The 23296-nt window shown below is 50.0% G+C and overlaps 2 protein-coding genes, 1 long non-coding RNA gene and 1 other non-coding gene across 7 annotated transcripts; 2 read left to right on the top strand and 2 right to left on the bottom strand.

The window, feature by feature from the left end:
- Window positions 1-548: 548 nt before the first annotated feature.
- LOC148886925 (FH2 domain-containing protein 1-like) lies at window positions 549-5963 on the top strand. The gene is made up of 11 exons (XM_089017082.1): window positions 549-1082; window positions 1337-1398; window positions 1979-2084; window positions 2147-2232; window positions 2572-2672; window positions 2810-2880; window positions 3425-3532; window positions 3690-3760; window positions 3844-3961; window positions 4444-4608; window positions 5164-5963. The coding sequence occupies exons 1-11, from the start codon at window positions 756-758 to the stop codon at window positions 5776-5778; spliced, it is 1830 nt and encodes a 609-aa protein (XP_088873208.1). The 5' UTR covers window positions 549-755; the 3' UTR covers window positions 5779-5963.
- A 753-nt stretch (window positions 5964-6716) lies between these two features.
- Window positions 6717-6788, bottom strand: trnaw-cca (transfer RNA tryptophan (anticodon CCA)). Its single transcript has one exon. It is a non-coding gene; the product is annotated as a tRNA-Trp (tRNA).
- Window positions 6789-7115: 327 nt separating this feature from the next.
- On the top strand, window positions 7116-23195 carry LOC148886922 (uncharacterized). 2 transcript variants are annotated; one of them, XR_016117826.1, is made up of 4 exons: window positions 7116-7472; window positions 7671-7750; window positions 16705-16796; window positions 22945-23195. It is a non-coding gene; the product is annotated as an uncharacterized LOC148886922 (long non-coding RNA). The 2 variants fall into 2 exon arrangements; XR_016117825.1 differs by having other exon boundaries at window positions 16702-16796.
- LOC148886923 (glutamate receptor 1-like) lies at window positions 8476-19306 on the bottom strand. Of its 3 annotated transcripts, XM_089016726.1 has the most exons (18): window positions 19176-19306; window positions 17391-17528; window positions 15861-16100; window positions 15603-15787; window positions 15472-15525; window positions 15242-15391; window positions 15000-15167; window positions 14824-14928; window positions 14650-14760; window positions 14368-14574; window positions 13769-13984; window positions 13631-13700; window positions 13396-13546; window positions 13139-13337; window positions 12774-13021; window positions 11948-12062; window positions 9908-10042; window positions 8476-8828 (listed from the first exon to the last, which is right to left on the bottom strand). In XM_089016726.1, the coding sequence occupies exons 1-18, from the start codon at window positions 19255-19257 to the stop codon at window positions 8640-8642; spliced, it is 2763 nt and encodes a 920-aa protein (XP_088872852.1). In that variant the 5' UTR covers window positions 19258-19306; the 3' UTR covers window positions 8476-8639. The 3 variants fall into 3 exon arrangements, 2 of the variants coding, with proteins under 2 accessions (XP_088872852.1, XP_088872851.1); XM_089016725.1 differs by having other exon boundaries at window positions 13396-13700; XR_016117824.1 differs by lacking the exon at window positions 11948-12062 and having other exon boundaries at window positions 8695-8828; window positions 13396-13700.
- Window positions 23196-23296: the final 101 nt, after the last annotated feature.

Here is a 23296-nt window from a genome sequence, read left to right as displayed (position 1 = left end):
GCTGCTCACACGCAGAAAAACGGATCCTGCGACTAAAGTGATCTTGAGAGTTTTGAAAGGTGCTTATAAATGAAATGTATTATTATTATTATTATTATTATTGAAATGTGAGTTAACGTGGCATTATCAAAAGAACAAAAAGCGTCATTTAAAGTGACTTTTAATGCAGTTTTGCAATGATTTTTTTTAATGATTAGATGAAATGAATAAAGCACATCTCAGTCGTAGATCTTGCGCTTTTTTATCATTTAAAAATAAATAAATGTCATGTTTTAGTGCGCGCGTGTGAACATGAACGTTTTTTTTCTTTGTTGACAATCGACAGATTTAAACCAATCGCAGTCTGCTACTGCTCACGTGAGCACCATTTCTACATCCAATTGGTCAAGACGCTTCCGCATTCTTGGTCATGGATTGACGTTTGTCGATAGGCGGGCTTTCAGACTTTTAAACCAATGAGAGGCTTTTTTCGCCGACTCAGTATCGGATTGGTGAAAAAGTTCGCTACACTTCGGCGCGCTTCCGCATTTTGTTGCTCTTACGCGCCATTTCCGACCTTCGGCGAAGACGACTCCCATTGGCCGGGACGATTCGTACACCTGTGTGGCGGCTTCAATTTTCTACCCTATTGGTCGCCGACGCACTTTTAACCAAATGTGGAGTCGTCAATCAGCTCCGATGCCTGATTTGTTATTTGCTGGCCCGTCCCGACGGCGTCGGTGGCGGAAAGCGAGCCCTCCTGATTGTCGGACGCGATGGAGGCAGCACAGATGTCGTCGGCGCTACTTTTTCCTCCTCCTCCGCCGCCGCCGCCGCCGCCGCCGCCTTCGCTATGTGGCGTCCTGCCTCTGCCGCCCTCGTTGCAGCGGCGCTCCATGAAAAAGCTGAACTGGGACCCCATCCCCAACCAGCGCGTGCTGGGCAAAATTAACGTGTGGACGTCGGCGCTGCCGTCCAGGGAGCTGGTGCTGGACACCCGCAGCATGGACGAGCTCTTCAGCCGCGTGGACCGGCGCGACCGGAGCACGGACAACTTTGGGAGACCGAGCGGCGGTGGTGACGTCTGCCCGTCGCAGCCTCAGGTGGGAAATTCTCCGACAACGGTTGTCATAACTGATCATGCTAGCTAGCTAGACAGTTAACAGATAGCAAAAGGATAGCAAGCTAGGTAGCCAGCAACGGTGACCCCGTTCAACCCGGAAGACCTCAACTAGATCAAGTTAGCTAATAGATCGAAGTGCTCAGGTCCCCAGCGTAGTTCCACTTCCTCCATGCCACCCAAAAAAAAGAACAAAAAAGAAACGCTGTGTGGCGAACTGTTTTTTGTCTTCTTCAGGTGAGCATTCTGGACCCCAAAAAGAGCATGAACATCGGCATCTTCCTGCGATATTTTAAGAGGTGAATTGTCGCTCATCACAAATCATCTTTTGCCGTCAATGCAAATATTATTAGCGTTCCAAAAGTGCCCAAATTTGACAAACATTCACCGAAAGCTAGCTATTTGCTATCTATTAGCTGGCTCGCTAGCTATATGGCTGGCTCGCTAGCAATCTGGCTGGCAAGCCATCTACCTGTAAATCTATTAGCTATATAACTGGCTAGCTTTCCAGCTATCTATCTATTAGCTAGCTATCTAGCTTTCTATCTATTTGAGTAACCTAGCTATCTATTAGCTATGTATTCTCTATTAGCGGTCTAGCTGGATGCCTAGCTATCTAGCTTGCTACATATTAGCTAGATAGCTAGCATTCTATCTATTTGATTAACTTCTGGGGTGAGTGAATGCTCACGCGTGTGGCTGCCGCTGCTCACCCACAGAAAAAAGACTAATCCTTTCACTGAAAAGTGACCTTGAGAGTTTTGAAAGACACTTCGAAATGAAATGTATTATTATTATTATTATTATTATTATACGTGCCATAAACATCCAAACATGGGTGGAAAATATAAGAGGATTGACCAGCATCTCCCCCTGCAGGCCGGCGGCAGAAATGCTGGAGGACATCATCAGGGGCGAGTGGCGCGGCGGCGCAGACGGCGGCAAATTGACGGAGCTGTGCAAGCTGCTGCCCGAGGAAAGCGAGGTAACCCGCGACCGATCGCCGCGCGCCGCTCCGCGCCGACCCTAACCGGCGACTGGTCGCAGGTGAAGCGGCTGCTGTCCTTCAGCGGGAACCTGTCGCTCTTATCCGAGGCCGATCGCTTCATGGTGCAGCTGGTCAAAGTGCCGCGGTGAGTCCACCCGGAAGAAATGCTATCTGTTAGCTAGCTAGCGGGCTGGATATCTAGTAGATAGCTAGCTCGTTTTTTATCTATTTCAGTTACTTGCGGGTTGAGTGAACGCTGGCGCGTGTGGCTGCCGCTGCTCACCCACAGAAAAACTGATCCTGTGACTGTAAAGTTTTTCTGTGGGTGAGCAGCGACAGCCACACGCGCCCTAGAATAACTAGCTAGCAGATAGCTAATAGATAGCCAGCTAGACAGTTAACAAATAGATAGCAAATAGCTAGCTATATGAGCAAAATTGATCACAAAAGCAGTATAAGAAAAATAATGTGGCAACCGTGGTAGGTACGAGGAGCTTCTGAAGGCCATGGTCCTGCGCCAGGAGTTCTCGCCTCTCATGGAGGAGGTGGGCAAGTCGCTGGAGGTCATGATCCAAGCCGCAAACGGTAAGCAACTTCGGTCTTCTGGATTTGATGCGCGTGGATCGGTAGCGCCTGCCTGAGAGGAGTTGCTGGAAAAGGTGGTGGGCAGGGTGCAGAGGGTCCTTAGCTTGTGCTAATTGAGCGCTTGTAATTCTGCACAGAACTGTTGGACTGCGACAAGCTTCACGCCGTCATCCGCCTGGTGTTGAAAGCCGGCAATTACATGAACGCCGTGGGTATTTCCTCGCTTTTGTCCTCCCGCTCGTCGTCGTCGTCGTCGTCGTCATAATAATAATAATCATCATCATCATTTCATGTCTAAGCGCCTATCAACTAACTAATAGGCTAATAGATAGCCAGCTAGCTATTTGATAGTTAGCTAATAGATAACCCGCTATATAGCTAATAGATATCCAGCTAACTCGCTAGCTAATAATAATGATAATAGTCCATTTCATTTCTAAGCACCTTCCAAAACTCTCAAGGTCACTTTACAGTCAACGGAGAAGTTTTTCTGTGGGTGAGCGTTCACTCAACCCGGAAATAACTCAAATAGATAGCAAGCTAGTTAGCAAGCGAATAGCTAATAGGTAGCAAATAGATAACTAATAATAATAGTCATACATAATAGATATCTAATAGCTAGCTGGATAAATAACTAATAGATAGCCAGCTAGATAGCTAATAGATGGCTAGCTAATGGATAGCCAGCTAGCTAATCCTTGCATGTGATTGGACGCCGACCTGACGATTTCCCCCCCCTGTCCCCGACGCAGGGCGGCTACAGCGCCGACGCCATCGGCTTCAAGATGGCGTCGCTGCTCAATCTGGCCGACACCAAGGCCAACAAGCCGACCGTCAACCTCCTCCACTACGTCGCCAAGGTCAACTCAACAACCTTTTCATTACTTTAACATTTTTTTATGCTCTTTTCAATCTTATCGACTATTTTTGTCTGCATTTGTACTATTTTTATTTTATTTTTTTCTGGACAAGAAAGTGTTCACACCCACAACTTCCAATTTCGTTTTGTGAAACTAGCAAGCGGAGGACATCGACGCTGACCTTTTGACCTTCCCCAGCCAGCTGGAGCATATCGGAATGGCCGCCAGGTGGGCGCCATCTTCCATTTTTGTGCACCCGCATGATTGTCATGATTCTTATTATTCCATACTTTGTCTACTTTTGTGCCAAGAGTGTGCCGAGAGGACGTGCTGGCGGATTTGGAGAGACAAGTGAAGAAGCTCAAGGAGGTCAAACTGGGCGCCGGCAGGCTTCCCCAACTCCACCGGCAGATGGCGCCATTCCTCCAGGTATCTCCTTCGCCTTCCGAAATATCTAAAGGAGTAGCAGTGCAGCGTATCTCAGCTCACGAACTTAATTGGTTCCCAGACAGTGTGTGTAAGGCGAAAAGTGTGTCTTCCAAACATTAATGTCCCATAGAAAACCATTAAAATGACAATAATCCGTTCCCGGGTCCCTGTAAAACATTATTTTCTACTAAATAAGCCTTATATGCAAAGACGTACAGTGATACCTCAGCTCGTGAACTTAATTGGTTCCCAGAAAGTGTGTGGAAGGCAAAGTTTGTCCTGCAAACATTAATTTCCCATAGGAAACCATTAAAATGAGAATAATCCGTTCCTGGGTCCCCGTAAAACATAATTCTCTACTAAATCAGCCTTAAAACTACACCAAATATACCTTATTTTATGTATAATAAATGTGCTACTGTATTGTAATGCAAGAAATAAACTGTACTGTACAAATAAAGAAATGTTGGTTGTCTCTCCAGCAATGCGACGACGAGCTTTGCCAGGTCAAGTCGTTGCTGCACGAGCTGGACGTGTTGAATTTTGCCGTGGCCGAGTTTTTTTGCGAGGATCCGCAAAACTTCAAGCTGGAGGAATGCTGCGCCATCTTCCGCTCCTTCGGCCGCCGCTTCGTCGCTGCCGTGCAGGTGCGCAACCTCAGCCCTGAAGTGCTAAATTCAATGTTTTATCATTGGTAATATTAATAATAATCCATTTCATTTCGAAACGCCTTTCAAAACTGCCAAGGTCACTTTACAGTCACAGGATAGGTTTTTTTTCTGTGGGTGAGCGGAGGCAGCCACACGCGCCAGCGTTCACTCAACCCGGAAGTAACTTATAGATACTATAAGTTACTAGAAGTAACTTATAGATACTTATAGATAGAAAGCGAGCCAGCTAGCTAATAGCTAGCTGGTTAGGTAGATAGATAGATAGCTATCCAGTGGGCCAGACAGATAATAGATAGCTAGCTAGATAGCCATCTAGACAACAGATAGATAATAGAAAATAAATAGCAAATAGCTGGCTTACTAGGCGTTCAGCAAGCCTTCACTCAACCCGGAATAACTCAAATAGATAGAAAGCGAGCCGGATAGCTAATAGCTAGCTAGTAGTAGTAGTAGTAGTAGTAGTATGTTCTGCAATATCAAGATGCTTACATGGGGGCATATTTTTTGTAATGTTTTTCTTCCCAACCGAAGGAGAATCGTGAGCGCGAGGCGGCCGAGCGACGTCGCAAAAGCAAGGAGGGGGTCCGCCTGCCCGCCAAACGCGCCCCCGCCCCCCCGACCCCGAACGCCAGCCTGGAGTCGGCCTTGCACAACTTCCTGTCCGGCCCCTCCAAGGGGCGACCCTTCGCCAGCAGGTCCCGGAAGAACTCGCGCGCCCCCGCGGCGCCGGACCCCCCCGCCGGGAACCGGGAAACGGCGCCGCAGAGTCCCGAGAAGAAACACGCCAAAGTGGAGGAGGGCGGCGGCAACCAAAGTCCCCGCACCCCCCGGCCCAGAAGCCGAGACGTTTTCTTCGCCAACAACGGCGACTTGGGCTCGCCGTGGACCATCCTGAGCCCCCAGCGCCGTCCCAGACGGCGAGAGTCGGACAACGACAAGGGGCGGGAAAGCGCCTCCGGGGGTCTTCGGGGACGCTCGGCGTCCGTGGGCTTCCGACTGGGGACGTTGTTCCAAAGGGCCGCCTCCCAACGCTCGTATTCGACCGGCGCCGGGAACACCGCCGCCTCTTTTACTTTTGTTTCCTTCTTCAGACGCTTTGGAGGCAAAAGGGAGGCGGAGGAGCTCAGCCTGAAAGGACTTGAGTAGGTCTCGAGGGATTTTTCGCCCCCTTTTATAAAATCCAATTCCAATCCTTGTCTTTGAAATGACAACTTGGCACTTGTCTTGGAACATTTTGGGAGTCGGTCAACACTCACAAATTGCCTTTCTCTCATCTTCCGTTTCCTCAAACGTCCTCTCTTTGTAAGTACAATAAAGGATCTCTTGCTACCTTTTTACATGCCTATGCCCATTCACTTGAAGTGAAGCAGTGTTTAAATAACCGATGGGTTGTAAGTCGAAAGGGTCGTAAGTTGAAATACATTCAAAATGTTGAATCGAGACTCGAAGGCTAAATGACCGGCAAACTCCACCCCTCTGGTGCCGTGACGCCGTTGATCGCTGTGCGAGAGTGACATGCTAGCTGCCTGGCCAAAGTTGTCGTACACGTTGGCGGCCCGCTAGCGCGTTGCGGTCCCAGGCGTAGGATTAACATTTTAAAAATAGGGTCTGGAGGTTATGGTCGTAAGTCGAATGTTACCTGTACATATTCTCGCTTTTTGGCTGTTCATTTCCTGTTTGGGCGGCAGTTTGCGGAAAGCGCCATTTTGATTGGATGATACTGGCCGTTCGTGTTGAAACAGGTAAACGCCCCTTTTAAATAAGCCCGACGAGAGTACTAAAATGATGAGTATCGTACACTTCAGGTTGGAATGGACCAAAAGAGTCGCCTTTATGGAGAGAAAAGGTTCTGATTCGAATTTGCAATGAAACCAGTGGCACTTTGACAAGCCCCGTGCTAACGTTAGCATCGATATACTTCTGCGAGAGACAGCAGAAAGCAAGTGTGGAAGCTAATGAACCGTGACGGTGACGGTGACAGCGCTTCGAGATGGTTCGATAAATCCCTCAGGAAAAGTGTCCGCTCGACATCGACAGCGGGTGTCCAGTTTTGCCGCCATCAAAACAAAGTTAAAAAAAACGAATGACCCCGACGTGATTTGAACACGCAACCTTCTGATCTGGAGTCAGACGCGCTACCGTTGCGCCACGAGGTCTTGCGTACAGCGCGGTGCGTTTTGGTCCTTAAAAAGAACATAGTGTTTTGTTAGCATGATTGTATTATACATTCCTTATTTTGACGCCTTTGACACGCGTATAAGGAAGAAATGTATTCAAACGGTGACGAATAACGCATGTTTTTCTGATTACGGTGGATTAATAGGGCTACGTCACGTGACGTCAATCAGCCAATAGAAACGAGCATTCGCGCACCGTTCCGTGTCATGTGACTTTATTCAGCCAATAACCGGGTGCTCTAAAAACGCCACCAGATGTCGGTCGTCGCTCAAACCGTGTCAACGTAACGACGATATGAACATGAATCCATCTTTATCATAATCGTTATTGTCATATTCTACCTCATGATCCTCTTCTGTGGCAGAAAATGGATGGATGGATTCTCGTCAAAGAACGTCCCCGGCGGGGCAAAGTTTCAACGCGAATTCGACAATGTCATTCATCGTAATTATGTCCTGTCATTGGCTAATGGCCACGTTCAACCATCTACGTATATGAAGTCCGAGGGGCGGGACTTATTCCAACTCACTCAACCTTAATCGTCACGGCGGGAACGAGAGGGAAACTTCCGTGTTGTTTCGTCGAACTTTCTGTCCGTAAAGTCGGAATGAACGACTGTACTGGTTGTTTTTGACTGTTTGAATACACCGAATGTCAAAGAGGTAATTACATTGATCCGGTTGTGTGTTCAAATCGATTCCCTTTTGTTTTAAATTAGCACAATTGCTCATCGCTAGTTAAATTCGGTGGCGGTTTGACGACAAGTTTGTTCACCGTGGTAGCTATTTAGCACTTGTTGCTAGTTATCAACCACGTCGGAGTCGGACTTGTAGTTGACTTCAGCTCTGTTGTGATTTCAGGAGAGGACAACGCTACCGGACTTGTGAAAAGAGTCCGTTTATTTACGGTTTTTGGCTTCGACTGGGCGGACTGAGTCAAGGTGTGTAGAAATGGACTCGTTTCCGCCCTCTTGTGGCGAGGCCACTTTAGCGTCTACGCGTCGCGAACTTCTGTTTAGCTCCGCCCACCACAAACTTGTCCAATAATAATAATAATAATAATAATAATAATAATGCATTTCATTTATAAGCGCCTTTCATAACCCTCACGGTCAGTCAAAGTAACTCAAATAAATAAAAAGCTAGCTCGCTAGCTAATAGATACAGTAGCTAATAGATAGCTACCCAGCTAGCTAGATAGCTAGCCAGCCAGTTAGACAGCTAATAGATAGCTAATACATAGCTAGATAGCTAGTTTGATAGCTAGCTAGACTGTCATAAGTATTCTCTCATCAGGGATTCTGTCAAACGAAAATTCCTTAATCCTATATGGAAATATGCTGCACAATGATCACCATCATCTTCACAGTCATTATAATAATAATAATGCATTTGATTTCTAAGTGCCTTTCAAAACTCTCCAGGTCACTTGACAGTCACAGGATCAGTTTTTCTGTGGGTGAGCAGCGGCAGCCACACACGCCAGCGTTCACTCAACCCGGAAGTAACTCAAATAGATACAAGCTAGCTAATAGCTAGTGAATAGATAGCTAATAGGTAGCGAATAGATAGCTAATAGCTAGCGTTGTTTTCACCGTAATCATCACACCAGACTCTAATTTGTATTTGTCGTTTTTCTTTGTGTTCAACAAGCAAGTGAATCGTGCATGTGACAAGTCAGTCTGCTCATTGACTTCCGAGCAAAAGCTTAAAAAGACAAACAAGAAAATAGTGGTAGAAATAGTCATTTTGTGTCGCTGGGCTTCCACCAGCTGATGCGTTCAGGGTGCACTCGATTCACGACGACGACGGCGGTCGATCGGCGGGTGGTCACATGAGGTCGGAAGGCAAGCCCAGTCGGCCGGCTTTGCTCACGCCCACCAGGCCGGGCGCGCTAGCTCGTGCCAACTCCTGCGCGACCATGCCGCCGTTCTCGCTTGCCAGGCCCAGGGTGCCCCCACCCACTAGGCCCAGGGCCCCGCCCAAGCTACTGCTTAGCATCGCCGCGTCAATCAGCTCCTGTTAGGGGAGTATTTCGTCAAAGAGAGAAGAGTCAGGAACGTATTGGTGTCGGTCACACGCAAACTACAAAAAAGAAAGAAAAATGATTTAGTATTACACCAAAAAAAAAAATATCTATATGAATACCGACTGTTTCTGTAGTGCGTGAGAACTATTTAGCAATGTGAGAATATCGAATAATCATCACAATAGTAAATTTAATTTCTAAGCACCTTGACTTGACTTTACACTCACAGGATATTTTTTTCTGTGGGTGAGCAGCGGCAGCCACACGCGCCAGCGTTCACTCAACCCGGAAGTAACTCAAATCAATAGAAAGCGTGCTAGCTAGCTAATAGATAACTAGCTTGCTATTAAGCTAATAGATAGTCAGCTAGATAGCTAGCTAGCCACCCAGCTAGATAGCTAATAGATTGCAAATAGCTAGCTGGTTAGGTAGCGAGCCAGATAGCTTGCGAGATAGCTAGCTTGCTATTAAGTTAATAGTCATCTAGATAGCTAGCTAGCCACCCAGATAGCTTGCTATTAAGCTAATAGATAGTCATCTAGATAGCTAGCTAGTCAACCAGATAGCTTGCCAGATAGCTAGCTTGCTATTAAGCTAATACTAATAGATATTCATCTAGATAGCTAGCTATCCACCGAGCCAGATTGCTAATAGATAGCAAATTGATCTCAAATAGCTAGCCAGTTAGGTAGATAACCAGATAGCTAGCTTGCTATTAAGCTAATAGCTAGCTAGCTAGCCACCCAGCCAGATAGCTAATAGTAGCAAATAGTGATATTGAGAGCATTTCAGTCACGTGTGAGCACAAGACCGAGAAACGTTTTAATAGGCTCAAATAATTTTTCATGAGAGGGGTGAGCGCCTTTTCAGTCATGTTGATATGTTGCTTATTTTTGAATGATGTCCCCCGAAGGCCCCTCCACGTGCGCACGCCTGCACGCGCGCGCTAATGATGTGTTAGCGTTGTTGCCGCTGGCTCCACCGTGGCAGCCATCAAGCCAATTAGCGGCAACAAATGCCAATTTCCCTTCACTTGCTCCGCTGGCGCGGCCATTTTGGACTTCCTCACCTTCATCCTGCGCGACTCCAGACGCGACTTGTAGCAGAAGTCCATTAGCGCCACCAACATGGCCACGCCCAAGCCGCCAATTAGGATGTAGAAGATTCCCGCCACGTTGCTCAGGCTCAGCGCGCTTGTCTTGTCCTGTCAGTAAGGGGCGGGATGACGAATGACGGGCGGCAGAGGACAGCCAATCATGCGCAACATCACTTTTTAAGGAAGGAAGGAAGAACTACAATTCCCATCATGACACTGGACTCCACAAGGCATACTCCATTCTAGCTGGTTGTCTGGTCTCAGGGGGAGGGGCAATGCAGCAGAGGCTGATGGGAAGTGTAGTGTCATTAAAATAACGGGGTTGGGGGAGCGTTCAAAAGTTTCTTCAAGAATAAAAATGTTGCCGCTTCATGACCTCATTTGCATGCATTTGTCAGAGTGGGCGGGGCCTAATGATGCTTTTCTCTCCAAAGTGTCCTTTTGATCGACACATCGCATCCCGAGATCGACATGAGACGGAAAGTGTCAAAGGTCGAAAATGTGCCTCCAAAATGACATTCGGGAGCATTTGACAACAAGAAGTTGAGCAGAAGTCAACCGGAAGTTAACCACACGTCAATACGAATTTCACATGAAGCTAACGAGAAGTTAGCGTTTAGCTGAAATCAACAGCATCAAGTATACCGCCCCGCCGCAAAAACTGCAATTGTGACAGATTGGAGAAAGAAGCATTGCTTGGTGTGGCAAAAACGTGACCTTTGACATTGAAACGGGATGGTTTCCAAGAAGTGGGCCTGGCCACACGGTGATGTCAAAGGTTACATTTCGCGGTTGCTGGACTCATGCTGGTTCACGAGGCGTTCATGCTTCTCCCGCAATAAGACAAAAATCTTACATGGAAAGGATAACAAAAACACAACTGGAATAGGAAAATGAAAATAGAATACAGTGATACCTCAGTTTACGAACTTAATTGGTTCCCAGAAAGTGCATGTAAGGTGAAAAGTGTGTCTTCCAAACATTAATTTCCCATAGGAAACGATTAAAATGAGACTAATCCGTTCCCAGGTCCCCATACAACATAATTTTCTACTAAATAAGCCTTCAAACTACACAAAATATACCTTATTTTATGTGTAATAAATGTGCTATTGGATTGTAATGAAAGAAACTGCACTGTATAATCAAGTGGTTTTATCGACCTTTGTGATGGTCGTTGATGCAGTGGCCTCTTGTTGATACCCTCACTCACACGTCCCCTGCTAGCTGCTTTTCGTTCATCCAAACGAACCTCTTCTATTCCCTGAGACAACACAGAAACACCCTTTGCCACACATAGCAATGGTGGACTTAACAGACTGGGACGCTAAGTCACACAAAAGCACACCTCGTTGGCGTTTTTCGATGATCTTCTTCTCGACTGTCGTGGTGGGGTCTTTTTCAGTCCTATAATAGCAAAAGTCCTCCTCTCGATGACAAACCACATCTGCACTCAAAGAAAGTGGGTGTGGAAATCTAGTCCGCCAGCCACCGTGGCGCTGTGGTTTGGTTCTTCCGCCAAAAACTAGTTTGCATGCCAAGATTATATGCTCGTGAATTTAATGTTTGGAATGCGAAAAGTTTGTGACCTAAAGCGTTCGTAAGCCGAGGTATCACAGTATAAATAAATAAATGTGCCCCCAAATTGAAGCACAAATAAAATATGAAACAAAACAAGTCTGAAATCATGATGGGAGAAAAACGGAACAAAAACTGAAGGGCACCCCCCAAAAAAAGTGGGGGAAAAACCTACCCTGAAAATATGACCCCTCCCCCACCCTTACTATGAAACCAAACCAAAAGGACAACAACAAAAAAGTAGAAGAACATCCAAAACACATTAAAAAAGGCACCAAAACAGTCCTTCGGAACTGTCAAGAAAACAGAAAGAAACTAGACAAGCAAGAAGGCAAGGAAATGTAGCGGGCGGGGGTTCAGTCGTGGAAGCTAGCAGGTGAAAAGGCGGGGTCACGGGGAGGGGCGAGTGGGGTGTCCGAGGCACCTCTAACTGACCTTCCTGCCGGCGTCCTTGTGTCCACATTGACCTTTGTCGTACCACCACTTGTTCTTCAACTTGTCTAACACGGCCTGCTCATTGAGCTTGAGCACGGCCAGGTTCACCGGAATTCTAACATGTAACATAACATAACATCAACAGCCGCCGCCGTGTTATCTTATGTTAGCCGCGACTGCTCCTTTCCCGGCGTCGTGTCGGACGCGCCGGCTTACGCCGTGTCCTACCGCGTGTCCCGTCCACGCCGCAAGTGCGGACAAAACCAGTTCCCAATGGTGAAACCGAGACGTGGATGCACGCAAACAAAGACAACAACAAAAAATAGACTTGAAATGTGCGCACGAGTGAGACATGTTGCTAAGCAACTGGATCCCAAATGGTCCCCCTCCCTCCCCCTCCCCATTGTAATAACGGTGCCGAGTCATGCGGGATGTTGGACCAAATGGGCGACGTGAGGAGGCGCGTGCTGGCCAAAGAAGAAGCTCCCAAATGAAAGCTTGCGATGCGCGGACGGGCGCTTGCTAGCACGTCACCAAGCGCAGGTGGCGTCACTAACCGAAGCGTTGAAAGGTGTTGGCTGTCAGCTGACAAGCAGAGGGAAGCACCGGGTGGGGTGGAAGTCATGGACATCAGACGCACGGACGGACGGACGGCATAGGAAACGTGAGAAACACATACAAACACGTGACAACACTTAATGTGGCCCCAATAATACCGGCGCGACAACGGCAGGACCTCCTCGCCGAGAGACTTACGTGAAGCCAAGAAGGGTAGCGACGGCGAGGCTAACGGCGGCAAGCGGACAAACGAGGCTCGGGCGGGTACCTTAGTGGCGATCCTTTGGGCGTGGCCACGCCGTAGCCTTTGGAGTCCAGGTTGCCGCCCACTTTGATGGTGTCGCAGGGGGCGCGCTGCTCGATGTACTCGTTCATGGACGACTCCAGCAGGTACGCGTACTTGCCCTTGGACTTGCGCACGCGGCTCACCCCCTCGTCCGTGTTCTTAACAAAGACGGACGGGTCGGTGCCGCGCATGTACGACCACATCTTCTCAAACACGGCAATCTTGGACCTCTGGGTTCGGGGGACAAACACAGAAGAAGACCACCAGGATGGACGGGGTGAGCGTTCACACATCAGGACGCGTTTTGGGTCACTGGCGCGAAGGTTGAACGGGAGGCGTCCGCTGACCCTGAAGAACTCCTTGGTGGATCCGCCGTCCAGGGTGCCGTAGGCGATTTCACTCTGCTTGGCCAGGTCATCGGCGCTCTCGATAGGCGACACCATGCGCTCCACCGTCAGGAAGGCAGCCAGGTTGGCCGTGTACGACGAGATGATGATCAGCGTGAAGAACCACCAAACGCCACCCACAATGCGGCCCGAGAGGGACCTGCGGGAAGGACGGGCGTCACGCCGCCTGACGGCCAGGACCTTCGGCGGCGACGCACCTGGGCGAGATGTCGCAGCCCTGCTGCATGAAGGCTCCCAAGGAGAACCAGAGCGAGTTGAAGATGCCAAATTCCTCGCTGTGCTCCGGCTTCTCTTTTTCCTTGTCTTTGGGAGGCTGCTGCTCGCGCGTCTGCGCCGCAGGTGGACGTCCTGCGCACCCGCCCGACGTTAGCGATGATGTGTGTGATGTCGCTAGAGTCAATGATGATGAAGCTAAGGTTGGCGACGCCATACCTGCGACGGGCGGATCTTCGTCGTCCTCGTCCTCCTCGTTCTTCCACTCGTAGGGACTGAAGCGGCTCACCTGCCCCCACGACAACAGATGGCGTCAAGACGGCGGCGCGGGTAGCCGGCGGTGCGGCGGGGCCTCACCAGGAAGAGCACCACGCTGACTCCGATGTAGGCAAAGACGATGCACATCCAGATCTCGTAGGCTAGCGGGTCCAGGAAGGAGAAGACGCCCGGCTTGGACTTGGTGGGCTTCTTGATCATGATGGAGATGCCCAGCGACATGAACGGTTTGGTGAAGTCAATCACCTGCTCGCGCACCAGCGTGATGGTCAGCGGCGCCACCGCCATGTCCGCTTTCTGCGTCCAGATGACGGAACGGATTCCCGAGTCTCGCTTCGATGGTCGCGGCTTTTAAACAAGGTCTGCAGGAGCTGCCAGATCTACCAATGCTCACCCCCTCCCCGACAAATGGCCAGCATTCCCGCAAGGAACAAATCTAGTTTTTGTTTGTGTTGGCACACTACTGCCCCCAGTGGCTAGGAGGGAGTCGGCAACCAAATGAAATTGTGCAATATTGAAAAATACGAAACCGCCCCACACAAGTATGGCTAATGTTAAAGCACTCAAGCTGCTTGTGCCTGTTGTGGATTTCCTGGTCGGTGGAGGGACCGAAGAACTACACCAGAAACCGCAACCAAATATCCAGGATAAAATTTGCGATCCCCGCCCCGTTGACTCACCCCGTAGACCAACTCTCCCACCATGCCGTTCCACATTTTGTTGACGGGGTCCCGGGCACCGTACTTGCCGTCGCCCACTAGCTCCAGTCGGTAGGCGAAGCCCACGTGCTTGGCGATCTCGGCGGCCAGCTCGGCGCAGTAGCCTTCGTACTTGTCGTTACCCACCAGCCGCTCGTGATTCTTCTTCAGCATCATGTAGGGGGCTTCCTGGGGGAGCCAGACCCGCCCCCTTTTTTACGTCATCCTGAAACGTTACGGAACCTGACGGAGCCATGGTCTTACGAGGATGGTGGTGACCACGTAGGTGCGGTTCTGCAGCCCGTAGAACTCCTCCGGGGTGGGCTTGTACCGGGCCGTCTTGACGTAGCCCCTCTGCTCGCTCCACACGCCCACCTGGATCACGCGAACCCGCTCAGAGTCCTACGCCCTCGCACGCCGACAAATCTTCACGCCAACCTTTCTGGGTCCGGTGCGGCTCAGTTCCATCACCGTGAGCGTGAAATTGGTTCGATGTCCTCTCTCGTCGAACTCGATGCGGCCTGTCAGACCCTCCAGCCGTACCTGCGCCCGCCAACGACTGCTTAGCAATCCTGCACATCATTTAGTGGCGCGTCTACGTGCCGGCGCGAGACCTGCTGCAGCGCCCTCTGGATGTCGATGCCCTGCCCCCATGGCGCAGGGGGGTTCCCCAGACACTCTCCGGCGTTGCCCCGGCGCGAGACGTCGATGCGCTGGCGTCTGAGGTTGCGAAAGGCCGCCGCCATCACGCTGACGCCGTCGTAGGTCAGCGCCCCTGCGTACTGACCAGTCGGAGTCGGGGAAGTAGGCGTCAGGGCCTTGCGGCGACCCAAACGGCGACCGACGTGGTTCGTACCCGCAGAGCGCGTCGCACCCCTTTGGGATCAAAGTTCAGCCAGTCCCGCTGGACTTTCAGCACGGACGGGTCGGACCAGTTGACCAGCTGGAAACCCGTCACATTGGGGGACAGCGCGTGGAACTCTGTCAGGTTCAGCTCCACCAAGCCCTGACACGGACAAGACAACGACAAAATCGGAAAAATCCGGAAGTCCGCCACGTCGAAGCAGAGTGTGCGTGAGAGCCGACCATGTTTAGGAGGATGTAGTGGTAGTTCTTCAGGTTTCTTTTCTGCGACGAAATCTGCCGTCATAAAAGCAAACACAGACCCTCGGTCAGGATGAGGAAGCGGATGCACGGCGAGGCCAAGCGGGACATACCAAACCCAGGATGGCGTTGAGGCGGTCCCACTCGCAATCCACAACCACCTGGTACTCCTTCTTGAAATCCAGGTCGGCCAGCAGCTGGATGAAGCCCGACTCGTTCAGCGAGTCCAAGTTGACCGACGTCACCTGCCAGTCCCGCTCGGCCGCCCGCTCCAGAACCTTCTTCAGGACCGACACGCCTGGAGGCACCGAGACGTCATTCCAGTCCACTTTGGCTCGTCAGAACCAAAATAACCTCGAGCGTGACGTCACCTGCATGGGCGCCGTACATGTAGACGAAGCGGTGCCATCCGAAGCGGTCCAGCAGTGACAGGAGCGCCTCCTGCAGGCCGGGCCGCAACTGCAGCACGAAGGGACTGTCGGCCAGGGCGGGAACGGACGCCGTCACGAAGCTGACGTGAAGCGAGCCGCAGAAGGAGGACACCATGTTGACCGTCCTCTGGTCGTACACGCCCATCACGGCGTGGACCCCCCTGGCGAACTGCGAGCAGACTGACGCCACACACCAAATCCACAAAAAAAAAGCACATCCAAGTGTTGAGTTTTGATTGCCACTTGTTTCCTGTGTTGTTTATTTTGTCTTTTCAATAATTCACGGCCAGATGTGCAAAAAATGTTTGCACTCCAGTGCCAGGGTTTTTGTCATTGTCGCTCGAATTCCAGTACCATGAGAATATTGAGTTTTAGGACTACGTCAACATTCAATGCAGCGTAAGACACTTTACTCTTTTCTCTCATCAGAGAAAAAATGTCAATTCCTAAGTGATATGGGCCTGGAGTTATATGAGCTTGAAATGGGGGCAGATGTACAAAATACAATACATATTGATTGATATAGCGCTTCACAAGAGCTGAAGCTGGAACAAAGCGCTTACATAGAAACACGGGAAATGCTGCCCCTTGCGGAAAAGATAAAAAAAATTTCCAGAGGCCATGGCTAGCGCTTTATCGGCACCCAAGCGTGAAAAAACAAAACTCGGAACAAATTCTGGAATGGCGTCATATTTTCAATTCCAGAATACATTCGTGAATGGCAGCGAATGAGTTAAAAGTGGGACTGTTTGCATTCGATTCAGTGTTGTTGTTTTTCTAGCAGGTCAGGAATGATGGCGAGCAACGAGTCCAGTCTTGGGCTAAAGTCACTTAACGCCGCCTTTGGAGTTTGGAACCAAAAGTGAAGCTTCACAGGTAGGAGGCTGCATCTCCACTACAGTCGCTCGCTCTCATTATTTGATTGTTATTTGGGAGTCGAAGATGGCCGACGTCGGGCAGGAAGTTTCCAGAGGAAGAAAGAGGAAGAGGGTGCGTGATGGATTTCTTTTTTGTTCTATGGCGGTCTTCTTTTGTGGCCGCTTCAACCGAAGGAGGTCAGCGCATTGTTGGCTAGCAATGACGACCAGGCGCCCTCGGGCCACAACCTTTGATGGACCACTCGGGACACGGGACACAGCCCATACTGGGATGATAATAATAATCAGAATACATTTTACTTTCAAGCGCCTTTCAAAACTCTCAAGGTCAATTTACAGTCACAGGATCAGTTTTTTTTCTGTGGGTGAGCAGCGGCAGCCACACGCGCCAGCGTTCACTCAACCTGGAAGTAACTCAAATAGATAGCAAGCTAGCTAACTAGCCAATAGCTAGCGAATAGACAGCTAATAGCTAGCGAATAGACAGCTAATACCTAGATAGCTAATAGCTTTTAATGTTGTTTTCTATTGAGCCCCTGATTTGTGGGTTCGGCCTTTCGGTGGGAGTTGGTCAAAGTTGCGAATGGCTCACAGGCGTAGGTCATGGCGAAGCTGCTGCCGGTGTCCACGGCGTCCATCTGAGGCAGCAGCTTGGGAACGTCGGCGCCGCGTTGCATCACGGCGAAGCGGAACACGTCCTGCTCGTGCGACCCGTTGGGGAAAAGTCCTCCTGCGGAAAAAGCGCAATCAAACGGGGGCGTGGCCTGGTTGGGGGACCTCGCCGGGGATGTCGTTCGTCGATGATGTCACTAGGTGGCGCCCAGTCGCCGCATACAAATTTGGTTATGCTGATGTTACACGTGAAAACACCGGTGGCTACTCCTACGGCATGTTCGCGACTAGCAAAAGAAAATTCACACACATCTGCGTTTTCGTGTTTTCTGGGGACGTCACTTTCGGGAACTACCCCCCCCCAAATGACTTACAGCTAAAACAAAAAATCAGGCGTGCGCACGGTGGCTCTGTCAGCTTATACACACACTTTATCAGGTCATGTTTGGACCATGTCTTTTGAGGACTTCAGAAAAAACGGTTTTACCAGTGCGATGGGGACTAAATTTCAATGTACAGTGATACCTCAGTTTACGAACTTTTCACCTTACGAACATTAAATTCGTGAGCATATAGTCTTGGCTGTCGAACTAGTTTTCAGCGGATCAACCAAACCACACAGGTGGCTGGCAGACTGGTTTTCCACACCACCTCTCTGAGTGCAGACATGGTTTATTATCGAGTGGAGTACTTTTGCTATGATGGAACCGAAAAAGACCCCACCACAGGCTAGTGTTAAGCCAAAGAGGACATTAAAGAAAATGACGGTTGAGCAAAAGAAGGAGATCATCGAAAAACACAGACAAGGTGTGCATTTGTGTGACTTAATGTCCCAGTGCAAGTACGCTAATTGCTACGTGTGGCTAAGGGTGTTTTTGTGCTGTCTAAGCAACGGTCTCAGGCAATAGAAGAGGTTGAAAAACTTCTGTTGATGATTTGTATTAACGGAAAGCAACTATCAGACGACAATGTGAGTGAGGGTATTATCGCACGGCAACTTCACTCGGATATCATCAAGAGGCAACGACATCAACGACCATCACAAAGGTCAATAAAACCACTTATTATACTGTACAGTTTATTTCTTTCATTACAGCACAATCACACATTTATTATACATATCATAAGGTCTATTTTTGTGTAGTTTTCTGTTTTATTTAGTACAAAATGATGTTTTATGGGGACCTGGGAACGGATTATTCTCATTTTAATGGTTTCTTATGGGAAATAAATGTTTGGAAGACAAAGTTTTCACCTTACACACGCTTTCTGGTAACCAATTAAGTTCGTATGCTGAGGCATGTATTTAAATAATTCACACACAATCCTTAACAGCTACACCTGATCAATTGGTACCGCACACACACACACACACACACGCTCGTATGATGTAAGTGATTTTTAATGCTGAGCTGGGCATCTTGCGCGTGGCGTGCACGTTCACATGCACAGGTGTCACTACAAGCGAACGCAGTAACATACACACATACATAGACACACATGCAGGCGTACAAATCACACACACACACACACACACTACGGCAAATGCACATTTAAAGTCGAGTTAAAATAAATGTTTCATTACTTTTTTTTGGCAGAGTAAGCAAACTTGAAGGCACGCTCGTGCAAGCGCTCCGTTGCATCCCGTACGAGCGACGTACGCACCATCAACGGCGCGCGACAACAACACACGTAAAGTTTGACCAAGCAGATGGCGGCTCCTGATTGATTTTTACGCTGTCGCTAACGTGCGAGGTGAGCTCACCTATGTTGACGCTAGCGGGAAAAGTGGCGGCGGCGACGGCGGCGGCGAACAAGCCCAGCATGAGAACAAGTGGAGTCTTCATGCTTGTGGCGCTCGTCTCGTCTCGTCTCGTCGTCCTTCTCGCTCGTCCGCAGATGCTGTCTTTGTGCGAGGAAGGCGGGAGGGAGGGAGGGAGGGAGCAGGCGTGGGCTTTCCTCACAATCAAGCCGACTCCCCCGTGGGTCCTCCTATCAAATTAGCAGCGTCAGCACACCCAAATGTGGACTGCGGCCAATCAGAAGCCACTTGGAGTCGTCGTCATCTCCTTTCCAAATTGGATTCACTTCTCCTCGCTTCTTTTCACTTCTAGTCCGAACTTGGGGGGGGGGGGGGGGTGTCTCTCGGGGCTTCAGTTCAAGAAGGTGCGACATCATCATCACACCTTTGATTTGCTTTCGTGGGCCGAATAAAATGACGCGGAGGGCCGGATTTGGGCTCCCGGGCCTCGGCTTTGATAGCTGTGATGTAAGGGATTACCCAGCTAGCCAAATAGAGAGCTTGCTAGCTAGTTTGCTTGATTGCTTGATTGCTAGCTAGCTCACTCGATAGGTGAGCGTGGCACTTGTCATGCTTGATTTGCTTTCGCGGGCCGAATAAAATGAGTTGACGGGCCACGTTTGGCCCCCGGGCCTCGACTTGGACACCCGCGCTCTAAATTGTCCCTGATTGCCGCGCTTCATCTGACAGCGAGGGGGGGGGGGGGGGGTGGCGGCGGAGCGGGCGGCCCGCGGAAGCAGAAGGAACATCGCGGGACGGCGGCATCCAATTAGCCGGTCCACTTCCCGTCGGCGCGGCGTGAAGGAGGTGGCGCCACAATACCTCGTTATTTATTCATCCTCGGGAGGCGTGCGGCCGGGACGCTGACCCGAAAGTTCTTGCCAGCGACGATGCGGCGTCGACAGGAACCGCCGTAGGTGGCGGGCGGGCGGGCGGGCAAGCCGGGCGGCGCGCTGTTTTATTCATGCGGGAGGCCATTAACCACGGCAGGCGCCGTTCGCCTCGCTCGGCTGCTGACGAGCGACAAAGTACGACGACTCGCTCGCTCGCTCGCTCCTGCTCGCCGCAACACTTTTTATTGGATTGGATTGAAGTAGCCGCGGGAAAATTGACATTTCGCTGCAGCCAAGTGACGGAAGGAAAAGGAAGAAGTAGAAAAACAAAATACAGGAGCTGCTTTCCTGGAAAGGCAGCCACTCGAGAGTGGCAGCGCCATCTTGAAGTCAAAATAACAAATATCTGCACCCTCTTTGTTACACGAAGCAGTTCTAGATGAAAGAGGAGAGGATCAAAGCATCATTTTCACCAGTGGATCAAGGACGTCATGGAGGAATGTGCATGTCTGTCAATAGCTAAATGTTGAAAGCAAACATGAAGCTGTAGCATCAATTGACCAAAAGAGATTGTCTCACCAAGGCTAGCTAGCTAATGGATAACTAATAGCTAGCTAAATAGATTGCTCTATAGCCAATAGATAGTTAGCTAGATAGATGAAAGAGATGAGGATCAAAGCCTCCTTTTCACCAGTGGATCAGGGACGTCATGGTGAAGTGTGTACGTCTGCTACAAGCTAAGTTTTGAAAGCAAACACAAAACTAGCATTCATTGCCGAAAAGCGATCTGTCTCCCATCTCCTGGCCGGGCGGTGGAGGGTCACGTGACCTCGCCCTTGGTGAGCGGCGACCAATGAGCGAGCGCCTTTGATTTGAAGAGCGTGGACGATTTGCCGGCTTCCCGCATCCGTCGCCTGATGCTAACATCATCAATTCTTCTTTAGCCTTTCTGAAAATAGACGCGCAAGTTTATTTTCAGATTTGGCGACGCACGCGCGCTCGGCTCATTTCAAGCCCAACGCGCACTCAAAGAGAGAGAGAAAAAAACACGAGCACGCCCTAGCGTTAGCATTTGCGGCACGCCCACAACGTCAAGTGCTCGTTAACGACGCCTTGATGGGCCCTGGGATGTTGTTTTTTTTTTTTTTTTTTTTTTGCCTGAGAAGACGAAGATCAAGAGGACGAGGCGGAACGGGAGGGGCAACGAACACAAGATGAAGCGAGTTCTTATGCCAGCTGGGGACTGCCGTGGGGGGCGGCGGTGGGGGCAACCCAGCTGTGGGGGGGGGGCGTTGAATACGCGGCCCTGGGCGAGCCGAGCCATTCTGGACCGTAGCCGTGTCGCCGTTCGTCTCGGGGAAATTAAGACTAATAATAATACATATGATTTATAAGTGCCTTTCAAAACTCTCAAGGTCACTTTACAGGACAAGGTTCCATTTTTCTGTGGGTGAGCAGCGGCAGCCACACGCGCCAGCGTTCACTCAACCTGGAAGTAACTCAAATAAGATAGAAAGCTAGCTAGCTAGCCAATAGAAAGCTACTAATAATAATACATTGTATTTATAAGCGCCATTCAAAACTCTCAAGGACATAGCTAATAGATAGATAGCTATAGAGCTAACTGGTTTTACATTATACTATTTAGCACGTTCAACTAGCGAGCTAATTGATAGCTACTATTTATAATACATTGTATTTATAAGCGCCTTTCAAAACTCTTAAGGACTGAGCTAATGGATAGCTAGCTAGCTTTCCATTCCGTACTTAGCACATTCAACTAGCTCAGCAAAGCCACATTTTCTTCTCAAAGACTTTTTCATCTGGACAAAGACAACAAAGACGCGCCCTCAACGGCGCAACGTTAGCATCTCCATGTTTTCCTTTCATGTTTTCCCTCCTCGGCACTTTCTCAAGCTCCGTTCAAATCGCCAGATGACATCATCAGGTCACGCGTGCGTGCGCGCGCGCGTGTTGCATCTCGTGGCTAAATGTGAGCAGCTTTGCGGCGAGGCGTGATGTTTGTGCTGACTTCAGCGTGTGCGTTCAGCACAAACAAATTGTTCAATTCCTGCGTGGGCGACGACGCCCGCCCGTACGTCTCTTATAACCCCGCCCTCCGCAGCGACGCAGTCCGCTCGTTACGGAGAAAATGAGCCATGCAGCTTTGCTCATTAGCCCTACGCGCGCGATGGCCCTGACAGGAAGTGGCGCTGCGGGCGACGGGAAGCGGCTGACAAATGCCACAAACAAACTGGCCAATGATACCGTCGTGCTACGCTGCCATGATTAGCATTTCGATGGCCTAAGCTATCTGGCTAACTATATCCGCTAGCTAGCTATTATCTGTCTCTAAGCTGTCTGGTTGGCTATCTGGCTTATAAATGAAGTGTATTATTATTATTCTTATTCTTATTATGGTCATCTTCAAGCTCTCGCTCTCATGGTGACTTCCTTTTCCCCGAGGCCACTCGCCTTCCGATGCCGCCGTCACTTCCTTCTGTTGGACGTCTCCTTCATCTTCATCCCGACTTGATTTCCCCCCCGGGGGGCCGCTAGCGCTTGGACGCTCTCGCATCCCCGTTTGAGTTTTCTCGTCTCTTGGCGGCCTCGCTCGATCTCGTCGTCGCCCGCGGCGCTCCAGCTGCGCACGAGCTGACCTTTGACCTGTAGCGGCTGATCCTCGCCGCGCGCAAAACGTGTCGTCGACATCTGCGCCCCGCCCGCCCGCCCGCGGGAGAGACTCGCGATGGTCCCGGTGGGCCGCGGAGGTGACGCCGAAGCAGCTGTTGTGCGTGGACTCGGGAGATCGATTGATTCCCGCGGGCGTTTCAGCATACGAGCGCAACGTTGTCAACACACTCGCCCGACCTTTGTTTTGTCGATTTGATTCTTTCCAGTGACGAGCCGTCGAAATTCCACGTCCAGTCCGCCGATGAGCCGAATGGGCTGCGTCGGAGTTGGCGAAACATGCGGGACCCGGAGGACCGGATGGACCCGGAGGACCGGATGGACCCGGAGGACCGGATGGACCCGGAGGAGCGGACTCGGACCCCCGCCCCCAACGGGCGCAGGGTGAGGCCATGATGGACACGTGTCATCAACGTGAAAGCATCAAACTTTGTTTATTATTGAAAATCTATTAGCTTGGCTATCTTGTTATCTAGCTATTTAGCTCGCTGCTGTATCTATTAGTTATATAGCTAGCTAGCTATTAGCTATCTATTTGCTAGGAATTAGCTATCAAATGTA

The sequence above is a fragment of the Hippocampus bargibanti genome, linkage group LG16, assembly GCF_051943395.1.
Source record: "Hippocampus bargibanti isolate YZ-2025 linkage group LG16, ASM5194339v1, whole genome shotgun sequence".
NCBI classification, from domain to species: Eukaryota; Metazoa; Chordata; class Actinopteri; order Syngnathiformes; family Syngnathidae; genus Hippocampus; species Hippocampus bargibanti.
The sequence above is the reverse complement of the archived record's forward strand: the minus strand, read 5'-3'. Positions and strand labels throughout refer to the sequence as shown.

Excerpts from the sequence above, each read along its gene's own strand:
- LOC148886923 (XM_089016725.1), bottom strand. The coding sequence starts at position 19,257 with ATGAAGACTCCACTTGTTCTCATGCTGGGCTTGTTCGCCGCCGCCGTC. Across the intron at positions 15,526-15,602 it reads TCAACGCCATCCTGGGTTTG|ATTTCGTCGCAGAAAAGAAA; the intron begins GTATGTCCCGCT and ends TTATGACGGCAG. Across the intron at positions 14,761-14,823 it reads GCCGCACCGGACCCAGAAAG|GTGGGCGTGTGGAGCGAGCA; the intron begins GTTGGCGTGAAG and ends CGCGTGATCCAG.
- LOC148886925 (XM_089017082.1), top strand. The coding sequence starts at position 756 with ATGGAGGCAGCACAGATGTCGTCGGCGCTACTTTTTCCTCCTCCTCCG. Across the intron at positions 1,399-1,978 it reads TTCCTGCGATATTTTAAGAG|GCCGGCGGCAGAAATGCTGG; the intron begins GTGAATTGTCGC and ends CTCCCCCTGCAG. Across the intron at positions 4,609-5,163 it reads GCTTCGTCGCTGCCGTGCAG|GAGAATCGTGAGCGCGAGGC; the intron begins GTGCGCAACCTC and ends TCCCAACCGAAG.